Below are 19,188 nucleotides of genomic sequence, written 5' to 3'. Positions count from 1 at the left end.
TGGAGAGCCACAGCTTGGCCACTCCTGGACTCGAACGTCTCTCACCACTGGCGTGGTGGTTGAGGGGAGGGAAGCCGCCTGTGCGTGACCCTGGATGTAGCACGGATTGGTCGAGGCTGAAGGAGGGAGCAGGGGAGATACAAGCGTAAGCCGATTGAATGAGAGACCGACCCCCCAAGGAGGAGAGCACCTTCATGCTGCTGCCTCTCTTGTGGCCCCTTAGATAAGCATCCAGCACCACCCCTCTATGTGCATCTTTGTGGTTGCAAAGTCCCATTTCTGGCACTTTGTTTCTCAGTTGAAGAAAATAAAGAAATCTTTTGGGGAAATTGTGAACAGTGGACAGGTTTATGAGAAATCTCCCCTGAAAGTGAAAAGCTGGCTGTACTATGATTTTCATTGGGGAACTCATAACATCTACAAGGAATACAGGGAACTGACAACTGCTAAAGCTGTTACAGTGTCATCGTAATATGAGTGCATGCACTTCCTCCCCATTAGGATTTATTTTGGTTTATGTAGCTGCTTGGGTGAAAAGAGCCTGGGGAAGGAGAAATAGTAAGCTGTGGGAAGGCTAAAGTTCTCCCTTGCCTTTCATGTACAAAGATGAATGTGGCCTTTAAACCATGTGATTACCTTCCAGTATAATGTTTGCCCTAAGCATGTTTCACAAAGGTTGTGCATATACAGATCTACCTGCTTTCTGTTTCTGGTGTATCAGATAAGTTATGATTGTCTTGGTAGACATTGTGATTATTGAAAAGTTTGTGCCTGCAGTGCAGAGTGGGGATCCAGCAGTATGTTTCCCAAATATACTTTCATTGTTTGAATAGAAATGAAAAATTACATGTTGTCAACTTGAAGATGCTGCTTATGAAAGGAAATTCCATTCTAGAAATATCAAACCATGGACCAAGTCATGCTTGTTGCATCTTATTTTCTCATGAATGGCAATTCTTTCAGCAAAAGTGTTTCAGCAAAACTTATTTCACCTTGGTAATAGGTGATATCAATGCAGAATGAATGGAAATTATTCTGCTAAAAAGATCCTACACTTTGCATCTTTAAGGAAGAAGGTGAAGCAGAAGGAATGACACCCCTCGTCTGAGGCAACAGACATGGGTGGGGGCTCATAGGGACTGAAAGATCTTCCCGTGGGACTTGTTGGAAGAACAGAAAGGGTTGGGGAGAACGGGAAAGAGGCTACGGCAGAGGAGCACCAAAGCAGGTCACAGATGTGGTAGGATGGGGCATAGGGGGAGAGTGGTATTTTTTGGTGGCATGGTCCAGGGTGGCATGGTCCAAAACAAAACAAGCGCAGATGACACCCAGCTGTATCTCCTGATGGACGGCTGCCCGGACTTCCCCCCGGATCCATTTGCCAGATGTTTGGAAGCCGTGGCTGGGTGGCTCAAGCAGAGCTGCTTGAAACTCAACCCTGCCAAGACGGAGGTCCTGTGGTTTGAGGGGAGGAAGTAGCTCAGGAAGTGCGCCTACCCACCTTGGCTGGGACACAACTGGTCATTGCGTCCCAAGCCAGGAATCTGGGAGTGATCTTGGATGCCTTGTTAACTCTGGAGGCTCAAGTCAAAAAGGTAGCAAGCCAGGCATTTTTCCATCTTCACCAGGCACGGCTATGAGTGCCCTACCTGTCTCCTGACCACCCGGTCACAGTGATCCATGCGACAGTCACCTCCAGAATAAATTTCTGTAACTCGCTCTACGTGGGCCTGCCCTTGTGCCTGATCTGGAAACTACAGCTGGTACAAAATGCGGCAGCTAGCGTCCTCACAGGGACATCTTGGAGAGCCCATATCCAGCCTGTGCTGAGGCAGCTGCATTGGCTACTGATTGCTGCCCGGATCAGATTCAAGGTTTTGGTTTTAACCTTTAAGGCCCTCCGCGGTCTTGAACCACATACTCGAGGAACCGCCTGGCACCCTATTCCCCCAGCGGGGCCTTGCGCTCTGTGGGTACAAATCTGATGGTCATACCCAGGCCCTGGGAGACGCGTCTGGCCTCAACCAGGGCCAAGGCCTTTTCGGTCCTGGCCCCTACATGGTGGAATGAGCTCCCGGAAGAGCTTTGGGCCCTGCGGGATTTACCAGCTTTCCGCAGGGCCTGCAAAACGGAGCTCTTCCGCCAGGTCTATGGTTGAGGCCGGCGCCTCTACGGTAGATCAGACCCCTCTCCAAGGTTATCTGGTGGTGGTTGTTACTCCTCCTTAAGATATTGCTGGGTTGCTGTTGTCGCTGCTTGGAGTGGGTTTGATTGGGGTTGGTTGAGTTTCAGATGGATTTTATTGTATTAGGGGTTTTAAATGAGATTTTATTGATTGTGATCGCCACGAGCCTCACAGGAGTGGCGGGATATAAATCTAATAAATAAATAATAAATAAGTCCCCATGCAAGATCCCAGGCTTGAATTGCTAACTCCAGGTCCCTTCTATTACTAGGCCCCACCCAGTTTCTCAGCCCCTGCAGCAATGATGGGAATATCCAGTATAGTGTGTCCACCATATTTGTCCACCTTTTTTGCTCCTCTGATGACAGACTGGGTCGTACAAACATGGAGGTCCACCTGGATTCCACCCCTTCAGCCAGCTTACCTTCAGGCGCCTGCCCCTATAGGCATCCATGGTGGAACTCTGGTGCCATCAGGACTAATCAGGGGGAGGAAGACTGGATGAGTATACAGCAAGGAACAAACAACACAAGAGCTACTCCCCACCCTGAGTTCTTCACCTTATTCATCAGCAAGGGAGAGCCCTGCAAGACACACGCAGATTATTAGAAGTACAATAAGGGGTGGAGCTATAATTCCTTCATTGGGTCCTCCTAGCAAGTAGGCAAAATTCAGCTACAGAGATCATTCAGAGCCAGAACAGGAACCAGAAAGAATGAGGCATAGTCTGAAATAACATCTGTGATTATTGCTTCAGACAAAGAAGAAATGGAATGGTCTGGAGAAGAGTCAGATACCAATGAGGCATCATCCAGGCTGTTCCAGGCTGAACATTTTCAAAGGCTTTTTAAAAAGGTTACTACGAGCCTTAATTATGAATTAGAGACTATTGAAAACCCCTCATCTTCAGAATCTTCAAACTAGATGCAATAAGTTTTAAGAAACTTACAAGGCCCTTAGCTGTTTGTCCTTTTCCAGAGGCCTTTGAATAAATGATACACATGAGCAGGGGCACAAATCGGGGGCAGATGAGGCACACCGGGCCAAATGCTCTCTCGTGTTGGTGCAGGAAGAGGTGGGGCAACCTGCTGCAACTAAAACTCCAGCCTGCAGCCTGGCATGAAACCTCCAGTGCGTAAATGGTCATGGAGTGCATAGTCCTAGCAGGGGAATATTGCTTCATTCCATAGCTATTTTATTTATATGTTTCAGGATGAAGCTATGGAGGATTTAAAAGTACCTTTGGTGGATGCTCCAGTGGTCACCTTGCATTCTGGGGCAGTATTGTTAAAGGATGGGGACAATGTCTTAAAAGATACTGAGGCCATAAAAAATGAAGCTGTTCTTTTAAAAAAATCACATGAACTTCCATCATTATCAATCAGAACATCTGCAGTTAGTATCCAACTTTACTAGACCAGTGGTAGTATGGACAGACAACCTCCTACAAAATTCAGAACCAGATCTCCTAGTGTTGAGAATATCACTGCTAAAGATAAAAAGAGCAGTACAGTTCACATCTGATGCAACTCACGATGCCATGCAATTTTCAGCCAGAGCACAGGGAGCTAACATGATTGTTCAGAGGAATTTGTGGCTGAAACATTGGAAAGTGGACACACTTTCAAAGTCCCAACTTATGTACTGAAAAATTTTCAGCTTGCCTCCTGTTCAGGAAAGGAGTGTTGGAAAAATACTCATAGGAACAATGGAGAAGAAAGAAGTGATGACACCCACATTGGCACACACAGATAAAGAGTACAAGGGGAAACCCTTTCATTCCTTTTGTTCTTACAGACCGTCCAATGTAGATAGAGACAGTAGGATGTTTCAGGGGAGATACCCCTTTACCTACCAGCACAGGTTTCAACTAACAAGCAGAAAGAAGAGGTCCAACAAAGAAATCTACAGTATGACACCATCGTTAGAGGTCACATAGTGCTACCTGGGGGTTTGGAAACAATTCACAACAGATTACTGGGTGCTATAAATTCTGGAATGTGGATATAGAGTAAAATGCATTTCATTGCCTCCTCACTACTTTATTCCATCACCTGTACTGAAAGACATCACAAAAGCAAAACTGATCCAGGAAGCAATTCAGCATAATCTTGGATGCTGGAACCATAAAGCAAGTGTTATTCATAGTCTCCAAGAAATCTGGTGAGTGGAAGGTGATTCTAAACTGGAAGGATCTGAACCTTTGAGTGAGAAAGAAGAAATTTCATATGGGTCTTCTCAGTTCTACTGGCCATTCAGAAGAATAAATACCGTATTTGCCGGTGTGTAAGACGACTGGGCGTATAAGACAATCCCCCAACATTTCCACTCAAAATATAGAGTTTGTTCACTACATTACAGTCCTATGGGCCACTATGGGCAGCTATGTCTATCCCAACTGAAGTGCACCCGGCGTATAGGATGACCCCCCCCCCACTTGGAGGCATGTTTTTCAGGGGGGGAAAGTAGTCTTATACGCCAGCAAATACTGTACTTGGACTCTCTGGACTTAAAGGAGGCTTATCTCTACAGTTTGCTCTCAAGGGAGTACATTTCCAATACAAGGCTGTCATCATCCCCAAGAGTATTTACGAAAATTATGGTTACACTGATTGTGGCCGTCAGACGTTCTTATAAGGGTATACAATCTGAAAAGCAGCAAAGGACAATTTGATAACTACAGTCTTATTACTGCAATCTCATGGTTTCTTAATCAACTTACACAAGAGTTATTTAGCTCCCACAAAAGATCTGATGCACTTGGGAGCCAGAATAAACACACTGCAAGCAAACAAGAGGGGCAAACTAAGTCATAAAGATGGTGAAACTGGTACACAAACAAAATCATGCAAACTTGATATTATTAGCCCAGTTGCTGGTATTATTGATTGAAACCATAGAGATCGGGCCCTGGGAATGGTTTCATCTAAGAACCTTACAGTTGACAGTAGTACCATACCAATTTGATTTTAGGAAGAGATGACACATGATATCTTTAAACCGCCCGCGGCGCCATGGGCGCCACGGACTAAATAAAGCAGTAAGGGCTGGTGGGGAGGAATTAGGGCGGGCTCTGTCTGGGATAAAAACTCGGAGGAGCGAATCAGGAGCCGCGAAGCGGCTCCTGATTCGCTCCTTTGAGTGGCACTCCAGGGCCAAGTGTCCAATTGGACACTTGGCCCATCTCCCGAACGCCGCGCCATAGACTCCACTCCTCCCGAGCCGCCATCCTGCCCAGATGGCCGCCAGGGAGGAGGCTCGCCCCACACCGCTGGCCTCGGGGAAAATTCCTTCCCCTCCACCAAGCGACTGCCCTTCCCCAACGGCCCACTTCCTCCCCTTGCCGCCCTCTCACTCACGCAACAGCCACCGAGAACAGCCACCACGCAGGCCCCCCTTCGTCAGAGCTTCGCCGCCACGCCCAGCCACACCAGTCCCCGCTTCCACCATCCGCGGACCTCTACCCGCCCTTCGCCGCTGCTGCCGCGCCCAGGGCCCGCCATCGACGCTTCGTCGCTGACGCTGAACTCCCCGATCTTCGTCAACGCCCCCGCGACCAGCCACCAACCTTTCACATGCCCACCGACACTATGAGGCCTCTGCTGAGCCGCTCCGCTCCGCTCCAGCCACCGCCTCCACAGATCACCGCCCGGCCTCTCCATCGCGGCACGGTAAAACAGTCTGCCGCGTCGCGACTCTGCCGCCAGTGCCCAAAACAGCCCTCGCCGGCACCTCCAGAGATTGCCGCCCGGCCTCTCCATCGCGCCGCGGCGAAACAGTCCGCCGTGCTGCCGCTCTCCCGGCCGCGTCCAACAAAATGGCTGCCCGATCCCCTCCGCGCCTCCTTCACACCGTGGGTCTCCTCGACAAGGTCAGTGCCACCCCACTCCACTGGCCCAGCCCCGCTGCACCACCACCACGGCCCAGGCCCATCTTCAGGCTGCGTCCCCGCCCACACACAACCCTTAACGAGTCTGCGGGGGATGGGCAGGGAGAGCCCTTCTAGCGCCCATTTTATTGCTATATAAAATGGACTTGAATTCTAGTCCTTGATATAAATTATGAAGGAGTGTCTAAAGTGGTGGATTTCAGAATTCCCATAGTTCCCTCCCACATCTTGATAATCACAGATGACAGTATGAGGGGATGAGGAACTCGCTGCTTTTCTCTGTTTGAAGGAGTCTCAAGACGGCTTATAATTGCTTATAATTGCCTTTATTTATTGATTATTTAATTTATATCCCGCCCCTCCCAACAAGGTTGGTTCAAGGCGGCTTACAAAAGATAAAAATTAAAACACAAGAATCCCCATTAAAAACCCATAATTAATCCCCAATAAATAACTGTACAGAGCCTCTTGTGGCGCAGAGTGGTAAGGCAGCCACCTGAAAGCTTTGCCCATGAGGTTGGGAGTTCAATCCCAGCAGCCGGCTCAAGGTTGACTCAGCCTTCCATCCTTCCGAGGTCGGTAAAATGAGTACCCAGCTTGCTGGGGGGTAAACGGTAATGACTGGGGAAGGCACTGGCAAACCACCCCGTATTGAGTCTGCCATGAAAACGCTAGAGGGCGTCACCCCAAGGGTCAGACATGACTCGGTGCTTGCACAGGGGATACCTTTACCTTTACCTTTAAATAACTGTACAATCTAAAAACTCCAACAGATGGCAGAACCAACATCCCTCCCCTGTCCTGGTCAGTAGATCACCAAGCCCAACTGCATCCATACTGTGGCCTAACCAGATGATCTCACACAGGCCTTCAACTAGGCGGGACCTCCAGGCCTTCTCTTTCCTCTCCGCACAACAGGCACCCTGTGAGGTGGGTGAGGCTGAGAGCTCTGATATTACTGCTCAGTCAGAACAGCTTTATCAGTGCCGTGGCGAGCCAAAGATCACCCAGCTGGCTGCATGTGGAGGAGGAGTGGGGAATCAAATCTGGCTCACCAGATCAGAAGTTGGTGCTCCTAACCACTACACCAAGGACAATTTGTATTTACATTAGGAGAACTGAATCTTTCAGACAGATGGATGCATTGTTCATATCCCACGACACAACTAATTTAGGTAACAGGGTCTCCCCCAGGTACAGTTGCCAGTTGGATTAGACTTTGTATTTGGAAGACATATAGAGTCCAGGGTCATCAGCAGCCTCTTAAAATTACAGCACATTCAACCAGAGAAGCACCTACTTCAGCTGCATTCATGACCAAGGCTCCGATAGAGGACATATGCAGGGCACCATTTTCTACCTTTCTGAGATATTATAAAATAGGGATAATATGTAAATGCCTCTTGTGGCGCAGAGTGGTAAGGCAGCAGAAATGCTGTATGAAGCTGTCTGCCCATGAGGCTGGGAGTTCAATCCCAGCAGCCGGCTCAAGGTTGACTCAGCCTTCCATCCTTCTGAGGTCGGTAAAATGAGTACCCAGCTTGCTGGGGGGTAAACGGTAACGACTGGGGAAGGCACTGGCAAACCACCCCGTATTGAGTCTGCCATGAAAACGCTAGAGGGCGTCACCCCAAGGGTCAGACATGACTCGGTGCTTGCACAGGGGATACCTTTACCTTTACCTTTATGTAAACATTTAATTAGCCTACCCTTGGTTATGTAACCAGTTTGGAGGAATTCCCCACTGAAGGAAAATGAAACAATGGAATTATGTGAAAGTTTCTTCATTGAAATCCTTCAATTCTCCAATGTAAGTAACATTTTTATACCAAGAAGGGATACAGTGTGATGTATGGTACTGGACTACTTTGTTAGTTGTTGGGTTAATATTACCATATGAAAGAATATTTTAAATGGTCCATATGACTTCTTATTTGCGGAGCTGGAAAGACACCCTCTCTGTGGCCTGGAAAGGCATACAAAAATTTGCATAGTCCTGCCTGAAGTAAGTAGCGGCATAACCTAATCAGTTTGGAGAACTTCACCCACTGAAGAGAAGAAAGCTTCAAGTGAGTCCAATGTTTCGTTTTCTTTTTAGTTAAAAATACCTTTGGAGCTTAAAATATCTTTAAAGTTTCTCTTTCTCTTTCTCCAATAAAACAACCAGTAGTTGTTTCAGCAATGATCTGCCATTTTGTGTACATTGGAGAGTGTGCACTCCCCCTGGAGCACATACCAGAATTCATAAGGGGATAAAGGGAGAAACAGCACAGGTATCCCCATTGCCTCTTGTGGCGCAGAGTGGTAAGGCAGCCGCCTGAAAGCTTTGCTCATGAGGTTGGGAGTTTGATCCCAGCAGCCGGCTCAAGGTTGACTCAGCCTTCCATCCTTCCGAGGTCGGTAAAATGAGTACCCAGCTTGCTGCTGGGGGGTAAACGGTCATGACTGGGGAAGGCACTGGCAAACCACCCCGTATTGAGTCTGCCATGAAAACGCTAGAGGGCGTCACCCCAAGGGTCAGACATGACTCGGTGCTTGCACAGGGGATACCTTTACCTTTACCTTTACCCCCATTGCTTTCCTGTACAGAAGATTTTTTGTGCTGTTAACAGAACGGGGACTTGCTAGAATAGCTTGAAAATACTAAAGTGTAATTGGAATATGCATGACTGTGGAATGGGTGTAGTGGGGCAGAATTCAGAGCTGTGAATGTGCCACATGAGTGATTCTTTCCTATGCTTACACATATCTCAGTAGTGCAGGCATTTGCTTTGCACTCTTTAACTAGGCCTGTCTCTTGCCTGCCAATTCATTTTCTGGCTCATTTTATTTCCATTCTAATTTATTTCAGAGGATTCTTCAATGCATTCTTTCTGCCTCAATGGAAATGGCCTAGTAGAATATCTCTTGGACTTTACTTTCTGGCTTGAAGATTAATTGATGGCATTACAATATAGTGAATTGAGACTCATTAGAATAGATCCTTCAGATAGCTCAGAGAAAATTGCTTGTATTTTCCATGGGATCCCTAATCCTTTTCAGAAACTTGGGACTTGATCTTATTCAGGGAAGAAGACAGGGTAAAAAGGCCAGTCCCCTAACTTGCCTGTCCAGCAACCATGAGGCGGGCACCTTCATTCATGAATGCCTATGGCTCAGTGGTAGAACATCTGCTTGGCATATAGAAAATCCCTGGTTCAATCCCTGGCATCTCCAGCTACAAGGACCAGGTGAGATATTTTCCTGAGTCCCTGGAGAGCTGCTACTAGTCTTGAACAGACAATACTGGTCTGATGGAACAATAGTCTGATTCAATATAAGGCAGGTTCAACTGTTCATGTACTCAACATGGCTTGGGAGATGGCAGAGCAGGCAACAGTCCCTGTATGCATTTAGCAGCGAGGGGCTTGGCTGGCTGGATGCCTTCTCTCTGTGGGGCTTGAGCTGGTGGTTCACAGCTCCCCACCACCACTTCATAGCGGATTGCCTCCACCTATTACCTGAATCTCAGAGGGCATGGTGGATTGCTGGCTGCCTCTAGATTCAGCCACTGCTACTTTGACTCCATGGTGGCAAGGGACTCAAGGCAGTGGCAGCTGATTGCCATGCACACAACCCCAGTGTGGGGCCCCGAGCCGCTGCTCTGGATGTCCCCATATCTCAGACCACCCCTACTTCCAAATGCTGTTGTTCCTGTCGCCAAAGAACATATTGGGCTTCAGTGAGAAGCTGTTGTCTGCTGGTGGCAGGATTCCTGTCAATGGAGGTGCTCTGGTGGATCAGAGCCAGCAATCTCTTATCTGCATAAACTGACAGGCATCTTGTCACCAGCTTGAATAAGAGGTGGATTGGCTCATTGCACTAGGAAGAAGAAGAAGAGTTGGTTCTTATATGCTGCTTTTCTCTACCCAAAGGGGGCTCAAAGCGGGTTACGGTCGCCTTCCCATTCCTCTCCCCACAACAGACACCCTGTGAGGTGGGTGAGGCTGAGCCCTGATATCATTGCTCAGTCAGAACAGCTTTATCAGCACCGTGGTGAGCCCAAGGTCACCCAGCTGGCTGCATGTGGGAGAACAGGGAATCAAACCCGGCTTGCCAGATTAGAAGTCTGCACTCCTAACCACTACACCAAATTGGCTCTAATAGTAGGGGGCTACTTCTCACTCCAAATCGATACAGTCAAATGTTAGGAATTCTGATTTCCATTTATTCTTTTCTTGTACTCATTCAAGTGCAGCAGCCTAGTTTAATATATGGCAACAAAGGCTGCCCAACAAAAATGCTGAGTCAGTTCCTTGTGTCTGTTTTTAACAATGAAAACAATGATTTACAGGCTTAGGTGAACTTGGAGATAGTTGCTGTTTTCTTCTTTAATACATGAATGTGCTACAAATAATGGACATAAAATCATGTAAAGAAATGGGCCACTAAACATTTTGGGAGAACTGATATACTTAAGCATAATTGGTGACTGTGAAGTAACCTTTCTTTTGGGAGAAGTCACTGTAACAAATCTACTGCTTCCCCCAAACCAGTGAATTCTATTTGGGGGGGGGGTATATTATGAGGGAGGAGTTTTACATTTTCAGGTCTGTGTGTCAATAACAAATGCTAGTATACTTTGAGGCAGGTCTGCAGATAAACACATAGAATCATAGAATCATAGAGTTGGAAGGGACCTCATGGGTCATCTAGTCCAACCCCCTGCACTATGCAGGACACTCACATCCCAATCGCTTATCTACTGTAACCTGCCACCCCTTTGCCTTCACAGAATCAGCCTCTCCGTCAGATGGCTATCTAGCCTCTGTTTAAAAATTTCCAAAGATGGAGAACCTACCACCTCCCGAGGAAGCCTGTTCCACTGAGAAACCGCTCTAACTGTCAGGAACGTCTTCTGGATGTTTTTTGAATTAATTTCATCCCATTTGTTCTGGTCTGTCCCTCTGGGGCAAGAAAGAACAATTCTGCTCCATCCTCCATATGGCACCCTTTTAAATACTTGAAGATGGTTATCAGATCCCCTCTCAGTCGTCTCCTCTCTAGGCTAAACAGACCAAGCTCCCCCAGCCTTTCTTCATATGTCTTGGTCTCCAAACCCCTCACCATCTTTATTGCCCTCCTCTGGACATGTTCCAGTTTGTCAATGTCCCTCTTCAATTGGGGTGCCCAAAACTGAACACAGTACTCCAAGTGAGGCCAAACCAGAGCAGAGTACCATCACCTCCCGTGATGTGGACACGATACTCCGTTTGATACAGCCCAAAATCCCATTTACCTTTACATAATATGTATCAGTTCTCTATTACATGGAAGAGTATCTGAGAACATAGTGACTTCCTGTGCATATGATGAATATGGAATAATATCCCAAGTTGTTTTACCTTTATTCACAACTATTTCAGTATCTTAAATCCTAGACCATTTAGTGGGCAATTGTCCACATCTGGACATCAGACTGGTATTTTGTGGACCTGCAGTCATTGTGACACAGGATACAAATCCAGTCCAAAGAAGGATGCACCTGGAGCTTCAAAATGAGCCACCATCACCTATGATGTAGCCTCTCAGAGACTAAGCATTAATTATTTAATTAACATATAAAGCACTTGAGTGCAGATCAAACACCAATGTGCTACAAATTTGTGGCTCCAAATCTAGCTTCTCAGCCTCACCATCCAGTTCTGACAGACTTTTGGAACACAGCCCAAGAATACTTTCAGTCCCAACTGGAATTGAAGATTCCACTCATTCTATTTTTCCCCATTCAATGAAATTATCAGAACCTTACACACTCGTTCTTACCTTTATGCAAACCAAAAGAAGAGCCACCACATTTGAAGTGAAAATATGAACATTATTTAATAACTGATCCTCTGTAATAAACAATTTGAAAATATTTTACAAGGAATCACACACACAATATTTTACAAAGATTTTAGTCTTTTAAATTTTCCAACTCTTCTGTACAAAAAAAAATTAAAAACTCATTTTGAATCATTAGAAAGAAAACTTTGTAGATGAAGAATGATAGGAATTCGATCAATCCCAGCAGCTGTAGGAACAACTACTTGATGCTTTTTTTAAAACTTAAAATATAATATATATATATATTTATAATTATGTATATTTCTTTTTTAAAATTTTTCTCAAATGAGCAGCACCCGACTAGACTACAGATTTACATACACTCCCGGTAACACAGAGCCAGCCATCTGATCAAAGCACGGTTCCCATAGACATAACCAAACACACACTGAAAAAGCTACAAGCATAATGACCTTTAATTAACCTTAATTAACCTTGTGATTCATTAATGAATCATCTCCCTGCCCTTTTGGCTCTGGAGTTCAACTTCCATGGCTGGTCAAGGCCATGGGTCTCCCCCTCCCTTTCCCACCCCCTATCCCACAACAAATTGTTTTGCTCAAATGGATTTTAACTAACATGTCCAGTAGTTTGAATCACTGCTACCTCTCACTACTGCAAACCACCTGTGAGAAAACACACAGGAAGGCTGAGCCAGGGCTTCTGCTCAGACCTTAGAGGTCTGCTACAAGGAGAGTCCCTACCTGGGACTGACTAGCTCAAAGATTTGAGCGAGTTCCATGTACAGCCCGCTTTCCAGTGGCCAGGTTGTTACTCCTATAGCTTGTTTTGGTATGCATATTTTAGCCTTACCTTCCCTCCACCTGTGTTTCCAATTCACTAGAAGTCTCCTGTTCACAATAGCAAACATGACCTCTTTGTTAATCCCATGTTGTGCTTTGTGACCAAATAGCTAATGTTTCAAGAGGTACAAAGGTGTCTGTGGGGGGTTGTTTGTTTGCTTTTCCTGTAGCATACCAACATGGATGTTCCACTACAATTTTGAGAAGATATTTCTCCATCTGAAAGGTTTGGAAAAAATATTTTCACCTGTCTACCATTAATGGGTCATTTAATATGTTTTGTGAGACTGTTTTAATAGGCTGGAGATGGAAGGCAAGCCATTCCCTCTGTTCTTTTGCTCTCCCATCACCTCCTAAGTACCATCTCCCTCAACCTTCCATGGCCGAAGCTGAAGAGCAGATGGAGGGCTCATTCGTTTTTTTCTTATTATATCAAGGGGCCCAGGGTAGCTCATAGTACAAGGGTGTCTCTAATGGCAGGGGGCAGCATTTGGAGTTGATGACTACAGGAACTCTAGGATATCTTAAAGATAACAGAAGCTGTGCTGGGGGTGGGATTTCCAGCCGTTGCCTACCATTCTGAATAATTATTTGGGAAGAGCTGGATGTTTGGTAGATCAGCCACATACAAACATATAAATATACTTGGAGATCTCATTCTTAAAAGGCAAAAACCAATAGGCAGGGACATAACCAAGGTAGTTCTTTCCACATTCTGACCTGCATGTTTTGTGATGCTGCCATCCCATGCACGTAGCAAATCTTAACAAAAGGAGAATCATCCACATGCATTGCAATCAGGGCCAAGTTTTCCCAGCATTTTTCATTGTTGGAAAAGTTCACCATCTGCATACTTGCCTGTTACAGCTCTGAAGCCTGGAGAAACAAGGTCTTTATCTCATCCTTGTAACATTGAAATGTGAAGGGGTACTGTTAAGCTGAGGGGTGAGTTAACTGTTAAAGGCAGGCCTGCCTTTTGCACTAACCAGCAGCATCTAAACAAGGCTTCTACAATTGCCACATGTGAAAGGAAGTGAAGCAGGACAGCATCTCTGGTGCCTTTGGTACGCCTTGCCTGGCCACTGAGAGGCTGAGTCCACTTTGATGCCTGGGCCAAGTGCTGAAAGTGGGAATTGTGCCATGTTGCATCCTGTGCCTGACTTAGGGCTGTGCGTAGATCTTCCAGTCTTCCTTCTCCCCTGAAAGGGAGGCCACAGCCAGGACCCAGGAAAATATAAAGGTGCTGTTAGATATGTAAACAGAACGACAGAAACAAGAAGCTTTTTTTTTTTTAACTAGTGAATCCATTTTCCTAATTCCCACATGGTGATCTGGTGTTTAATGCACAACAACTGTATATCATTGAATGCCATAGTCATTAGCATTAGAAATCTCTAGACTACTAGGTACAGCAGAAATCCAAACCCATGTAGCAATTTATAGAACCACTGCAAGTCACAGGGAGGCTACGAGATACAAATTAGGCAATGTTCAGCAAACTGTTGGTTTATAACAGCTACAATGGATCTGGAATGACTTTTCCATCAGCAGCTCCCATGGTATCCTCCTCTGTCCCACACAGTTTTGGTCTCCAATTATAACCCTTAATAATAATGCGGAAAATAGATGGCTAGTGCCATGAAGCACACAGAGATGCTATGGAAAGACATCCACCGCATCTGTGTCATCTGATCCCCTGGATGAAGCTTGGGGCAAACAGTTCTGTGTGGTGGCAGCACTACACCACTTCCCACGCCTCCCCTCAAGGTAGCTTTTCAGCATTAGAAATATATTTTTCTAAAAAAGGGGAACAAAGGGATTTAATTCTATAAAAATTATAGGACTTGAAAGGTTAAAAGGGCAACAGTCCTCCAGAAACAATTTGGGGTGGGGGAAGGCCAGAAACAATACTCAAATGTTAGCACATCTAATAGCTAAGGCAAGGGGAAGTATGTTCCTCCCAGGGGAGGAAAAACACATTAATTCCTTGCGTAGCTCAAGTGTCAAGCAATTTTTGCTTATTACCCATCCACGACTAACAGGACTCTGAGGATAAGACTAGCCTTCATTACATTACTACTGATTTTGCATAGAAGGTGGAGTGTACCTCATAAATTTGTGATTAAGCTTTGTTGGGTGTATAGATTGAAAACAACATCTCTACGGGCATCCTACCAACAAATCACACTCCAGTTTGATCCCACTGGATGTCAAGCTAGGTCTTGAGTAAGCTTGTGATAGCAACCAAGTAGCTGTCCATACTGCTGGTGCGGTAAAGTATTCAGAAATACGGAGAGGCCCTTAACAAAGCTTGCTGTCCCCACTGCAGGTCATATCAATGGACTGTAGATGCTCTGACTATCACTGCTAATAAGGTACACCATCTGGAAGTACTCCAGCTCCAGAGCAGTAGCCAATTGGATTAACAGACAAAGTGGTGCAAGGGAGATTATGGTTTCAGTCAGACTAAAGTGGAATGGACCTGGGGGTTTCAGCCAAGCACACTACAAACAGTTGCCCACATCACAAAACAGTCACACAGTTTGGCACAATTTGGTAGTCTCTGCTCAGAAGAGACCAGCAAGATTCTGGGAGTGCATCCACAGCCAGCAAAATTGACCATTACTGGGAGTATACCCAAGGAATAATGGTACACTCTCTACTGTATATCAGGTAGAGTTAGAGCTACTTATAACTTCCCAGTTTACTTCTCTGTAATTCTGTACAAGACCAATGAAGCAAAACTACTACTGTTAGCACCAGTGGAAAAAAGAAACAGTGAGAGACTTGGAAGGAGATTACTTTCTAGACACTTTACTCATCTTTGGGTCTGTAGGATACTCAGAGGGAGGGAGACACATGAGACAGAATCATGGGAAAGCTGCTTTTGAGAGAGCATAATCACTCTCCTACGTCCATGAACCAGAATCACTGGAAATGAAGCAAAAACACTGCAGTTCATGTGCCAAAGGTCTACTTCCATATCTCTCAGATACATATCTCTAAAGCAGACTGTTCCCCCTTGCATGTATTTGCATTGTATTCCTATATTTGTTTTAGCAGCCTGACCCTGATTTTACCCTCAGCCACTCAACCAGACTGCAGAATTACTGCTTCAGATAAGTTCAAGGACTTTCTTCAAACAATCAGTAGGGTATGTATCCTAAGGCAGTTACAGCCCGTAAAAGCATTTAAAGACAAATCACATCTATGTGAGTCTTTTGCCATCTGTCTGGAAGTGAAACATAGTTGTGGGAACATCACAGAATATTCAGCATCACACATGAGTTGCGGTGACAACATAAGATTTTGAGTTCTGGTTTAGTACTAAAGCACCAAACCAGGGATGCAGCACATTTCTGTTATAACCTATCCTGGAATTGTCAATAAAACTAGGCTGTAATTTTGCTTGCAGACTTGAGGATTCAAGTACCTATACCACCGGTTGCTTTCTAGTTTTCCTTATAAGAAAAGAAAATGAAGTTCTTAACACTTTCATTGCTCATAACAGTTGGAATGTAAAGGTTTAGCTTCAGTTGGTGGAAAAGAGCTTTTGCCTGAGGAGCTATGACATGTGAACTTGAAACAGGACGCAGTGCTGTCTCACAGCATTTCATAATGCTGTTGGAAACTGCATCATGGTTACTGACATGGCAATTAACGGTTTCCAGCTGGTGAACTCTCCCACACTATATAATGCTGCAGGGGTTTATGTTTCTCAGGCAGGCTCTTCGCCACTTGGCTGGCTTCTCTGAGTGGAGAGGTGATAGAATCACACACTATGTTTATTATGGAAAATGCACAAATAAAGAGACCTGAACCATAGCCATTCAACCAATGCAAGCGCCAAAGGAACAGGCAGCTTTTGAACAGAACATCTGGTGACTTATACATTTTAGAACTTGCAAGAGATTGTATAATAATCCCAAGACATAGAATGCAGGTCTGCAAAGCCACTTTAAAGGGTTTTGTGTGTCTGAGATGGGCAGCAGGTGTCACAATAACTTCCACTAGAACACAGAATACTTTCATATTTTTAGAGTACATGGGAAATAATTGGTCCTCTGCAGAAGATCTGCTTTTAGGGGCTTGCTTGTGCTCTTATTCGCCTCTGTATTTCTGGTACTTGATAGCTGGAGGGTACTGTAAAGGTGCAGTAACAATTCTGCATGTAGTCAGGGAGAAAACCTTTGGCTACCACCTTCCTGGTTTGGTTTGGCCTGTATTGCTTCAGCCAGAGGAAAGTATCTGTTAGGGGAAAGAGGAAAGTGGGGACTTGGAATAAGGTCACCTTCAGCTTGGCCAGCTTCACTTTTGGCAGGATGCAGCAGAAATCAACAAGGAAAGGCTTTGTGATGCTTTAGAGAGCTGGAGCAATACTCATGTTTTCTAGAATAATCAACACATTTCCAAGCAAGGAAATGATTTGAGACCGAATGTTGGATGTGGGCTATACCTGTTACCTGTTCTAATACCTTGGTATTCAATTTGCTTCTGATAGAGTCTCTGTTTCCTCCAACCATGCAAGGTTTACTAGAATATTTGACACACAGCTGTCTCCCTCTCTCGCTCAAGCTGCAAGTCCTCTTAATAGTATGGAGTTACTAATGTAAATAAATAATACTGACCATAAAATTCAAGTCAAATCCTTTTTTTTTTCTTTGTGTCCTTGTTGCTGACAACAAATACTATAATTTGTCAGGCTAATATGCTTGGAAATTAGATGTAGAAAGATCTAGTTTAAAATCGTCAGGCTAAAAATAAAATCATAATAAATTTAAAAATTGATTTGAGATGGATCTAACGAATGAGAGATTCAGCAACGATGGCCTTGAAAAGCACAGCGCGACCTTGGTGGAATGGAGATGCTGCGGTGACATCTAAGATTACTTTGAGTTTAACAAGCCATTGGAACTGGCTGAAAAGTTAACTAAACTACAGAATTAATTTGGCAAGAATATACCACTTTTTCTGCTCTATTCACTTTGTTGTTGTCGTCTGCATATGATCGGGATGGAAAGGCAAATTGTTTCAAACACAATAGTAATTTGTCAGCATTGTTGGTTAAATACTTTCAAGACAAACTGATGAGACACTTCCTGATGAAACTGATAAAAGTCTCCCAGAATTCCACAGATTCAATGGGGAAAAATTATGAGGCCACTGTTCTTCTTATTTGGCCAACAGCTCAATGGGTGGAACGAAGAGCAATGAATCAAAGCTCAAGGATGTTCACTGTGTGGAGAGGGTCACAGTGGTTTGTGCTTCCCCAAGTCTTGCTCAGAGCTCTGTGTTTGCACAACCCGCTGTGCAGAGACATTGGACAGGCAAGGAGAGGATGGGAGAAAACGAGAAACAAACAATGAAAATAGCTTCTAAACTTCTGAATGAAGAAAGAACGTTCCTCATGAGTGAGTGCCAAGGTGTAACCAGAGTTGATGGGACTAGGCAGCTGCCCTCCTCTGGAGGGGATGGAGATGGTGCAGAAAACAAATATGGATGGGCTGGACTAAATGGATGTTTCAAAGGCAAGATGCCAAGGGCAGCGGATTGCAACAGGCAGTCAAATAGAGGAGGAGCAGCTGCAGCGATATCAAGATTCTCCAGGAGGGTCTAAATGATGCTCCTCTGCCACAGTCTGAGGTATCTTCCTGTGGAAACAAGAAGTTAAAAAATTCTGTTAGATCTGTTCATCCGTATGAGGTCAGTTGCCTTTGCAATGGGACTCATGATACATAGTGAGACTTTGGGGAGGGTGGTATATAAATACAATAAACAAACAAGCAAACAAATAAAATGGTTCAAGGTATTTTCCCTTGGGGGAAAAAAACTGCACCGTGATCTTAGTGACCATTCTGCCTATAGCCCCTGGCACTATCTGCTTTTCTTTGTCTCACTAGCATATGATTGGAATGGCTTATGTCCCACAGTGACGGAAACGATTACCGGCAGCAAGATAGGATTTCCTTACCCCTCCTTCTGATTTTGAAACCTAAAATGATCCTTGAAATAATGCTGCTGCGAGAAAAGCTTCCCCCCTCCAGAACAGCCTGAGGTCTGCTGCAGGAATGGAGGAATCTGCACAAATCACCCACCTTCTATTAATAGAAGTTTTGTAAGGGATGTCCAACCCAGTATCTTTGATTCTTTTCTTTACTGCTATAAAAATATAGTGTTCTGGTTTACAGCCACGGAAAGGAAGCACTATGAGATTAGAAGTGTACATAAAACAGTTTCTCTCAGGAACAGCAGGTACAATTTATGCCAGTACTGAACTGATTTACCAATTAGGGGGTTGTCACTGGAAAGGAGGTTAGAGAGTTTTTGCCTCCACCTCTCAGTGGTTCTTGAGATGCTTGGACAGATGTTATGAGGAACTTTACTATCTAGCAAGATTGATGCTTGGGCTAGCAGGCTATAGCATTTACTCATAACCCCCCCCC

General features: G+C 45.0%; 1 protein-coding gene across 4 annotated transcripts in view; it reads right to left on the bottom strand.

The window, feature by feature from the left end:
• Positions 1-11,910: 11,910 nt before the first annotated feature.
• Positions 11,911-19,188, bottom strand: part of CACNA2D2 (calcium voltage-gated channel auxiliary subunit alpha2delta 2) — an 861,961-nt gene continuing 854,683 nt past the window's right edge. For all 4 annotated transcript variants that reach the window (XM_077325943.1, XM_077325945.1, XM_077325944.1 and 1 more), the window contains one exon: positions 11,911-18,396. In XM_077325943.1, the coding sequence (XP_077182058.1) occupies positions 18,268-18,396 (129 nt within the window). In that variant the 3' untranslated portion in view covers positions 11,911-18,267. The remainder of the gene's footprint in view (positions 18,397-19,188) is intronic.

The sequence above is a fragment of the Paroedura picta genome, chromosome 3, assembly GCF_049243985.1.
Source record: "Paroedura picta isolate Pp20150507F chromosome 3, Ppicta_v3.0, whole genome shotgun sequence".
Taxonomy (NCBI): Eukaryota; Metazoa; Chordata; class Lepidosauria; order Squamata; family Gekkonidae; genus Paroedura; species Paroedura picta.
The sequence above is the reverse complement of the archived record's forward strand: the minus strand, read 5'-3'. Positions and strand labels throughout refer to the sequence as shown.